Source organism: Sceloporus occidentalis, unplaced genomic scaffold (assembly GCF_023333645.1).
Source record: "Sceloporus occidentalis isolate IW3139 unplaced genomic scaffold, rSceOcc1.0.p SCAF_19, whole genome shotgun sequence".
Taxonomy (NCBI): Eukaryota; Metazoa; Chordata; class Lepidosauria; order Squamata; family Phrynosomatidae; genus Sceloporus; species Sceloporus occidentalis.
In genome coordinates this window covers 10,848,867-10,859,432 of record NW_028316999.1, presented here as the reverse complement: position 1 = coordinate 10,859,432, position 10,566 = coordinate 10,848,867, and the positions used below count along the sequence as shown (strand labels likewise).

The 10,566-nt window shown below is 40.4% G+C and overlaps 1 protein-coding gene across 1 annotated transcript; it reads left to right on the top strand.

Moving 5' to 3' along the window:
- The first annotated feature begins 489 nt into the window (after nt 1–489).
- On the top strand, nt 490–10,149 carry LOC149302393 (cell cycle control protein 50A-like). Its single transcript, XM_089482632.1, has 7 exons — nt 490–729; nt 3,801–3,914; nt 4,773–4,880; nt 6,449–6,539; nt 6,634–6,777; nt 8,263–8,466; nt 9,956–10,149. The coding sequence occupies exons 1-7, from the start codon at nt 490–492 to the stop codon at nt 10,147–10,149; spliced, it is 1,095 nt and encodes a 364-aa protein (XP_089338758.1).
- The last annotated feature ends 417 nt before the right edge of the window (nt 10,150–10,566 follow it).

Sequence of the window (10,566 nt, the reverse complement as noted above, 5' to 3'; positions counted from 1 at the left end):
CAAGGGGTTAAATAGAATTTACGTTAACCCCCTGGTTGTAGGTCTGCCCACTCCCTACTTCTGCTAAGACTGCATGCTCCAAGGGGCAGCGACCTCCTTTCCTAATGTATTCATACCTATCTGACCCCAATGAAGTTATTTAGACTGTACTATACTGCACGCCACATAGTGCCTATACACCAACCTACAACATATACTGCGCAGCCAGTGGCTGTATATGTTCCTGTATCATACTACACCTCAGTGGCTGTAAACAACCTTATAGCACCGCCGCCTTATTAGCGCTTAGAAAATTAAAGGCAACCATAATTAGTTCTCTGCACAGCGACAATCGACCACACACAACCCAAGCCCGCCTACTTGAGCGCGCATGCGCCGCGTTCGTCCCGCCCACTGGCGTCAGGCTTCGTTGTGTGTGATCGGAATCTTCCTTACTCAGTGCTCGGTGTCTCCGTATTCAGTTCACTTGCCGGGTGGACACGGTTCGTTATGGCAATGAACTACAACGCTAAGGAGGAAGATGGAAATCACCACTCAGGCGCGGGTCCCGGTGCGGGCTTGAAGAGCAAGAAGCCCGATAACACGGCCTTCAAACAGCAGAGACTTCCGGCTTGGCAGCCGATCCTCACTGCCGGTACCGTCCTGCCGGCCTTCTTCGTCATCGGCATTATCTTCATACCTATCGGTATTGGTATCTTCGTCACCTCGAACAACATCCGGGAGTTTGAGGTAAAGAGGCAGTTCTCCGAAAGGGTTTATAAATGTGTAAACATGGGGGAGGGGGGTAATGCTAGGGGTAATTTGTCTAGTGTAAACCCCCCGGTGGGTGATTAGTACATCTCGAAAGGGTAACTGCTAAAATCTGCCAGGGAAGGACAATCTGCGGTGCTGCTATTAAGCAAGGCGGCACCTTGGATGGGTTGGAAGCCTTTCAGCTAACAGGGTGGGTGCAGGGCTTAGGAACATGTTATTAGGGACCTGTAAGTAATGGGTTAGCCAGCGCTGTGTAGGTTGGGTATTAGTGTTATTTAATTGCTGCTGTCATAACATTTAGTTGTTTACCTTAATTGACTTTCAAAATGAAGAGCCTTTATTTGTAAGTCCAGGTGGATGTGTGTATAACCGTCAGGCACCCTATAAACATACCATATACTAGCCATGACTTAAAAGCTGCCTGCAAAACTATAGCCACCGCTTCAAATATGTGTTTTTGTTTTTTTTTCTTGTGTAAATCGTTGCTGCGAATATACTTTGACGTAGATACGCAAATCTCTGCTGTTTTGTCAGTCTAACCGAACGGGGAAAAATAAATTGTAAAAAAAGCATCCGTAAAACAAAAACAAAAAAATAAATAAAAAAAAAAAAGCATCCGCATACCTGTTTGAGATTTTTTTTGGCCTTCCTGAAGCCTCTCTTTCAGCTGTTCCCCTTCCATTGCATCGTTTCCAGCCGTGGCAAGCAGGAACAGTGTACATTCTTTTTCACTCTGGGGGGGGGGGGTCCCCATGAACGTGGCCCCCTGTTATAAGTCCCCGAATGAGTGCTCATGCCCGCTACTAGCACTACCTTTAAACAACACTCTATCCACGTAAAAGCATATGACAGCCGCGTGGCCCCTGTGAATTTCCATGTTATCCATTTTGAAATGCATGGGGGGGTTCTGAAGGATACCCCATATACATTTGCCCCTGCCCCCCACTATTTGCAGTGTAGGCTTGCACATGATATATTAACCTCCAGCACTTGCTACGGTCAGGGCGTCTGCTCAGCCACCTGTGTGCATGCAGTGTAAGCACTCCCGTTGAGATCAATGTGAGCGTATTCCTGCCAATCATTGGAGGCTTCAGGTACCCAATCAAAGCAAATGTCGGACCACAGAGAGGGAAGGCAACTGCTGTAGCATGGCTGCGATTTCTGTGTCTTGTGCTTCTCTTTTTCTTTGCGATCTTATGCATACTTGTGCCAGGCACGATAAAAGCATGCAATATACCAGCCATGACTTAACGTAAAAGCTTGCACAGTTGCGTAAGGTTGGCGTTGCTGTCAAGCGTTATGTAATTTTACGGTGAAATTTCCGATCCTTTTCTGCAGTCTTGTGTATTGTGCGAATCCTTTAGTTTGATTAGGACTCAAACAGGTAAGGGCATGTAGGCCGCCCCCCCGCCCATTCATACCTTTTGTACCTAACAATGTGGCCACTAGAATTTGCTTACAATACAAACAATTAGGCAGGCAATACAGCTATACATAAATATTAATCCTTTATGGTCAAAGCTCTTCGTAGTCCTTGCTTTATTAAAACACAATATCCAGAAATCTGATATTTTGGTTTAATAAGTGAGTAGTAGTGTTCAATAATGGCGGTCTTTGTGTGGGTGAAATATATTGTTTTAAATGTGTCATATTACCTATAACATCACACTGGAACTTGTATGTCCCTTAGTGACAGCCATGCTTAAACATTTGCTTACACGAGAATACATTGAAAAGATCTATATGGAACTTGGCTTGACATTACCTGAATTGCTCAATAAAGTGTGTTGTGATACACAACAATGGATGATCAACCCCGGTATAATTTGATGTGGAATTATATGAATTATTAATTGGTTTGAGCCTCTTCTGTTGTGCTGTGTGTGAGCCGCCATCCTACTCCTACGCCACTGTTTAAATTGCTGCCTTTCTCGAACATACTTGGGGTAAAAGGATAATCCCAATGTCTAGTGCCAGACCTTCATGAGCAGTTTAAACGATGCAGGTAAAGTTCAGTAAGAGTGCTAGAATTTAATGCATTGATGGCTTTCCTCGGGGATGTGTTACGGTCTCATGCAGCTCCACCAATAATCCACGTGGCAAGAAATCACGACCTGGTGCCTAGGGCTTTTCAGGGATGTACTGTACTTAGCACTGCCCGGCCCCCTGCCCAGTACCACCAACGGCCCTCCTGGCGTACAGCTGGCCTGCACTCCCTCAGTCTGATCAAATCTGAAAGCATTCTTACGTTAAAAAACTTTAGCACATTACTGTATAGCATATATTTTTGAGCAGTAGTGTTTTGGACATAATTTTACATCAGTGAAATGTTGCACTGATATTGGTGCCAGATTAGCGCATTTTGTTTTGTGCCATAAAATAACCTTACAAAGCTGCAGGACCAAAGGTAGGTATTGTTAATTAATGGGAGTCGGTAGTCATAGGGGAAGCAGTCGTACAAATACAAGAAGTGAAATGGCTACGTTAGAGGACAGCCCAGGGTGGAATTGCACGGGCCAGAGTTCCTTCTGCATGCGGCTATTTTGAACTTGTTACGTATTTTGATGCTTTTTGTGTACAATTTTTTGAATCTTGGACGCTCCAAGGTTGTAGTAAATACCGGTACAAGTCTGTAAACAAATGTACTTATTTTTGTCCCTGAAATGAAAAGGCAAAATGCAAGGAAAGCATTGTTTATGTCAACCTTTTCCAGCAAGTCTTGCATCTGCAGCCCTGTTCCAAGCGATCTTCATCTGTTCACGTCCAAGTTATTATTCTTACTTTTTCTGTGTAGTTCTCTCTGAATATATATATACATATGTACATGAATTAGTTGTCGTCATATCTTATATGCAAAATGTCTAGGCTTTTTCTAATAATAATGAAAAGGCTCTCTGAGTTTACATAAACTTAAAATCCAACTATTGTTGGATTTGTTATATAAAGTACTCTGTGGTTTCTACTGTCATTGGAGACCTGGGGGGGGGGTCTAAAAGTAATTTTGCTTCCCTTTTCTAATGTTTAATGTTTTTTTTTCTGTTCTTTAGATTGATTACACTGGAATGGATCAAAATAGTGACTGCTACAAGTGCTGGAACGCATCCTATAACAGCACACCGTGTAGCTGTGTTGTGAATTTCACACTGGATTATGCCTTTGAGGTATTTCATGAAATATTCACAGATTAAACTCTTATGGTTCCCTCAGTCTTTAGAAACCAGTGTGTTTTTAGCATCACGTTTATACACCCACAATGCAAATAACTTTTATGATGGAATCTCATAGTACTGGCATGACCAGTCTTTGGAGGACATGTTCATGTCTACTGAATAGTCAGAAGCTCAAGACCACTTGAGGATCACGCATATCAGAACAGCTTGTCTAAGGGATTTCAAGTCTAGCTGATTTTTTTTTTTTTTTTTTTTTTGATTTTTTTTTTGTAGTGATTTTCTGAACTTGTGCGAACCAGCCATAGCACCGCACTTTCAGACCCAGACCTTAGTTCAGCTTGTGAGCCTTCCACATCCTAAGCAAGGGGCAATAGGATATATTTGCTAATTTCTCTGAATGGACGTCATGTGTTCGCATTGTGCTACAAGAGATTTTAATTTCCCTATAAGTATGTGGCTATGACATGGGCATGTTGTGCGTTTGCATTGCAACTTTATCATTAGAAGATGACGGTGTAGTGCATAGATCTGTATTTAGGGAGAGGCTGTGGAAACTGCAGACCCTCCAATGTGAAGAGGACAATAAGTAGAACATTGCTGTTGGAGGGTCTGTTTTTGTGCAGTCCTTTTTTAATGGGCCTATAAATGGGTATCGAGTATTGAATGTGCAGTCATGCCAATTTATATTGTACTGTTAATTACTGAATTTAAAGTGCACAGAAGGAGCTGTCAGCAGAAGTACCGTATTTGGTTTCTATGGCTTGTTCCAACATTGGCACCAGAATTGGTTAGCATGGTCCTTTATTTTGTTCCTCTTTAAATAACCAAAATACGTGTTCTCCTTTACAGAGTAACGTGTTTATGTATTATGGACTGTCCAATTTCTATCAAAACCATCGCCGATATGTGAAGTCCAGAGATGACAGTCAACTTAATGGGGCCAAATCTTCCCTTACCGTAAGTAACATTGTGATATAATCATGAAATCGGTGCACTCTTTCTGAACTTTCACAGACGCAGTAGGCCAAGAACGTAATGAGTAATATAAATTGTGGTTGCATTAGGACGTAGGAGGTTTGAGAAACGATTAGCTCTTTCCTCCTTTTTGTGCGTGTTATTTACAATAAGCTTTCAGGGCACCTGGTGTTGTTTATGTATATACGCTGCAACATAGCTGTGCAAGGAGTAGGCGTTGGTTAAATAACTGCAGCCCCTCCTGCAACTACAGCCTAACGCAGTTAGCCTTAACATATATTACCATAGACATAATGGTAGAAACACTCAGGTTGCAGTAATACATTAGAATAATGCTATATGTGGTTGATAACATTATAAATATTGGGGCATTTGTGTGTGTGTGTATACTTTAAACGTAATAGTTATTTTATATGCCTTCCATGTTATACATTTATTGAAGGAGCAAGAAACCTTAAGGATTAGTAGCCTTCAGAGCTGTATGGTTTTGTTGGAGTCATCCAAGTACGCTAACATTTCAAGGTCCTATTTAAATATTAAAAAGATTGTGATCAATGAAACTTCAAATTAATGGAAGCTGTTCTAAAATGACTTACTTGGTTGACCTTGTCCCAGGTCCTTACAATAGCCTCTGTTTTTGATTGCAATTGTCGTGTGCGTTTATCTGTTTATACAGGTTAATCTAGGCCCAGCACATCAGCAGCACATTGGAAGTAGAGATATATAATTGTCACTTCCCATAGTTTTCTATATATTTTTTTTTCAGGACAAGGGCTTTCTTCTGATACTATTTCTTTATTATATCATTTCATTTCCTATAAAAAAAAAAAAATATGAATAAAAAAACAAAACAAAAAACCTTTCTCACTTTTATTTGAAAAATCTTTTACTCATCTACAAAACCTACAAGTAGCGTTTTGCCATTTTTTTTCTCCAAATCTGTTTAATCTGTCCCATGTGCTAATTTACCCCCATCAAGCCATAAAACTAGACATGCCAGGGTATTTCAGATGCTGGTATTTTAACCCATTCTATGCACTTACCCACTGTTTGTGGCAGTTTATTTTATTTTATTATTTTTTTTCTTCACCACACACATTGTACTTCAGGTGTGAATTTACAGCTCCTAGTATATAGTCAAAGTGCATCCTGGGATGGGTGTTTGGTGTTGCTGGATGCCTCGCTATTGAGCCATTACCCCGACACCAGTGAAGCTTAGGAGGCAGTTGTTGTGTATGGCGGATGTTGGGTGCCTCGTCATCGAGGCATTACAGCAACACCGTTTAAGTGAAAAAAGCGATCTAAGCTTGTTTAATACCAGTCACGTCGTTGGTCACTAAGTGGCTGTTTTTCTGTCCGTTAAGGGGTTAAATGTCTGTGTGGTTTGAAATACTTTCATATGAGAGTCTCATGTAAGACTGATAGATAAAATTGTGCCCAATATGGCTTGAGAACCCTTTATACTAATAAAAACTGCCAGTCTGTGTAGATAATACATTTTCTTGACTAAACAGCCGGAATTGAAATACATATTTTGTATCCCTTTATAGAATCCAAGTAAAGAATGTGAACCATATCGTCTGGGTGAAGGTAATAAACCCATTGCCCCGTGTGGTGCTATTGCAAATAGTATGTTTAATGGTAAGTTTCCTTATTTCCTTTCTCCTGTTTTTATTTACATTCTCTGTTACTTCCAGAAAAGGTTTAACTATGCAAAATATACTTGTAATTGTAGACACGTTTCGCCTCTATCAAATTGTAAATGAAACGGAAAAGACGATTACACTGAATAATAAAGGTATTGCTTGGTGGACGGATAAGAACGTCAAGTTCAGAAATCCTTCAGGAAACTCAAGTGACCTGGCTGAAGTATTTAAAGGTAAAATAGACATCACAAGGAAAATACATTTATCCTATTTGATGTTGGTAGCAGTTGTTTTTTTCATATATTATAGCAGCTCTGTACAATTGGATGGGTATAAGAGAGCTCTCTGAAGATGTATCTGTAATCCTATTAAATCTTAGTTTTGACACTAATTACATTTTGATTTGAGGTTTCCTTTTGTACTATTCACATTTACAATTATCAGACTAATCAATGGAAGAAATGTTTTCTGCAGTTCCACTACTTTGTCCAAGTTCACATTTTGCATGTGTCCCTATAGTATATGCAAACAAAAAAGGGACTAGCTTTGCTGATACTAGGACAATTTAGCTCGCTGATCTGTGAGAAAAAAATCTCCATCAGCATATCAGACTGGTCCTACCCACAAGAGCTATCAAGAACCAAAGCCAGAGGGAAAAATCCCCTGAATGAGGGAGCCAACATTATTATTATTATTATTATTATTATTATTATGCTTTATATAGCGCCAAAAATTTTCGCAGTGCTTCTTACAATACATATAATCAAGGGGTATGACAAGACGAGAATTGACTGACAAAGCCAAACTGATACATTAGTCTCAGAGAGCCCTGGTCACAAGCTTACATCCCCTTATTTTGAGCTTATTCCACGACGTACACCGAAAAGCCATAACATTATGGCCACTGACAGGTGTAGTGACTAATGCTGATAATCTTGTTATCATGGCACCTGTCAGTGGGTGGGATATATTAGGCCACGAATGAACATTTCATCCTCAAAGTTGATGTGTTAGAAGCAGGAAAAATGGGCAAGCATAAAGATCTGTGTGACTTTGATAAGGGCCAAATTGTGATGACTAGAAGTCAGAGCCTCTCAAAACCTGCAGCTCTTGTGTTGTGTTCCCACTCTGCAGTGGTGAGTACCATTCCCGCCCGCTCCCGCAATGTGTGTGTTCCACTCCCACAACATATGTGGTCAATCACGCCCACCTCCTTACCTGAACTCCAGATTTTCCGCGTGGTCCCGCAAGGCTGCCTTCGCGTTGCTCCCTCACAGGAACACAGCGGAGTCACGCAAAGTGACGTCGCATCATGTGACTCCGCTGTGTTCCTGGGAGGAGCAAGAGAAGAGATGCTGTGCGGGAGCAACGCGAGGGCAGCCTTGAGAGACTGCGTGGGATTACCGCCTGAAACACCTGCAAGCCCGCTCCTGCAAGTTTTTTGGCGGGACCCGCATCCCAATGCAGTCCTCTAGTCAGTCAAAAGTGGTCCAAGAAAGGAAACGCGGTGAATACAAAACAGAGTAGCTCAGCAGCGAATAGACAACAATTAAGTTGCCTGACCTCTGGTGGAACGGCTTTCACTGTAGTAAATATTATTTAAATGCTGTCCTCAGCTTTCATTAGTTTCTGGCTTTGTTGAATATAGTCATAGCTCAAATAATTGATAAATCAACCACTTGCATGTATTAGACTTTTCTTTTTACTATTGTTTATAGGAACAACAAAACCAATTAACTGGAAAAAGCCTGTATATGCTCTCGATGAGGACTCAAGTAACAATGGATTTATCAACGAAGACTTTATTGTATGGATGCGTACTGCTGCATTGCCTACATTCAGAAAGCTGCATCGCCTGATAGAGAACAACTCTAAATATCCTACTTTGGCCCCAGGAAGTTATTCTCTGAAAATTGACTACAGTATCCTTTAAGTTTCTTTTTTTTTTATTATAGATATTTTAAGAAATCTCTTGCATAGCTAAAACGTGTAATATAATTTGGACAACTTCTATATATATTTAAGTAAAAACCAAGGACTTAAAAAAAATAAAATGCCTTTATTAGTCGAGGTAAGCATTTGCATATCAGAAGTCAGAACTTGGGATGCACCGATATTTCTGTGGCCGAAAAGGGCATTATCCGCAAAATGCCAAAAATTGTCCGCAGGGGCCAGGCTGCTTAGCGTTGGTCGCACATTGTGCGAGCAGTGTCTCTTGTACCCGCCAGGAGAACAGGAACCCAGTGGAGTCACGTAAATGCACATCATATGACTCTGCTCCGTTCCTTCTATCCCTGGGGGCGGGACAAGAGAAGTTGTTCGCACTGCCGGGCCCCTGCAGAAGTCTGCAAGTGAGAGGTCTGCAGTTCAGGTAAGTGTGTGTGTGTGTGTGTTAGCATGGATGTGTAAGTATGGGGAGGATAGCATGACATAGGGAGGCTGTAATCACACTCCTATCATGCCCAGGTTCCGGCATGTACTGGCTGCCTGGGCATGATAGAGTGTGATTGCTGTTAGCAATTTTGTGTGTGTGTATAAATATGTGTGTGTGTGTATATAATATTGTTGGGGGGTTTTTTTGTCCAATTTTGGTGTTCCTTTTAATATGTGTGGTTAACACACCAAAATTGGGCAGAAAGACAGATTTAAATTCAATAACAATATTAATATATATATTGCTAACAGCAATCACACTTGTATCATGCCCAGGCATACCCAGATTCCAGCATGTACTGGTTGTAGCAATTATATATATATATATATATATATATATATATATATATATATATATATATATATATATAATTTAATATTGTTGGAATTTTTTCATTTCGGTGCATCCCTAGTCAGAACCTAAATTTGGGTGTTTTCCTTTTTTAGACATGTATGTTTCAGTTTACTTGCTTTATTCCCTCTTAATACATTAGAAAACAGAGCAATGTAAGTATACATACTGTAAATATTTAACCCCTTAAAGACAACGGGTTTTCCTTAAACCCATTAATGACAATGCATTTTGAGCCTGTACATGTATGGGCTTTGTCGTGAAGCGGTTAATCATTAGGGAAGCCATTATCTACAACTTTAAATTGAAGCAGAAAAATGTGTGCTTTTCAGCAATGGCAACAGGGGGTTGTGTCTGTGAAAATACCTAAAATTATTTATTGTTCAGGTTACTCCAGTACCAGTATTGGGAAGTGGATGTGTAAAACACAGATGAGGGTATGTCTCTAGTGGACGGAATCCAGTATTTTCCTGCTAACTGGTCAATTCCAGTACTTGATGTGACAACCAGGCCCCTTTTTTATTTATTTATTTTAAGACTTGCACACAAATCACTTTATAGTCTGATGGTTATGCCCAGAGCCATTTGAAAATCCTGCTTGAGTGTTTTTCCAATACAGCGTTTAGATTACCCTGTAAGAAGCTTTGATGGAAGAAAACGAGTGATCCTGAGCACCATCTCGTGGATGGGAGGAAAGAATCCATTCTTAGGAATTGCATACATCACTGTCGGATCAATCTGCTTTTTCCTTGGTGTCGTATTGCTCATTATACATCATAAATATGGAAACCGCAACAATAGTGATGGTATCCCAAACTAAGCCCACTCCTGATATGGTCCTGCATGTGCTCCTGGGCTGTGAACATTATGCACAAGCTTGAATGCTAACATCCTGCTGTAGCATTTCTTATTACTCTCTTTTCTTTGGGATCATTTTAACACCGTTTTATTTGTTGTACAATGGAAAAGTCTAGTAAAAGCTGCTGATCACAGCAAAAAACCATCTGTATGAAATGTACTTTCTTAAAGATTTTTGGTTTATTATTGTCAGTAATGATTGTTCAGTTATGGGTTTGATATTGAGCGTCATATATTCCTTTCATATAGAACTATAAAATCTATGCTGGAGTGTGTTGTCTAGCAATAAAAGCTTTTTGGGCAGATGGCCCAAGTCAAGATGGGAATGTCATAACATACGACAACTTAAAGAAATACCCTTCTTGTAGGTCTAATACTT

Excerpts from the sequence above, each read along its gene's own strand:
- LOC149302393 (XM_089482632.1), top strand. The coding sequence starts at position 490 with ATGGCAATGAACTACAACGCTAAGGAGGAAGATGGAAATCACCACTCA. Across the intron at positions 3,915-4,772 it reads CACTGGATTATGCCTTTGAG|AGTAACGTGTTTATGTATTA; the intron begins GTATTTCATGAA and ends TCTCCTTTACAG. Across the intron at positions 8,467-9,955 it reads TTCTCTGAAAATTGACTACA|ATTACCCTGTAAGAAGCTTT; the intron begins GTATCCTTTAAG and ends TACAGCGTTTAG.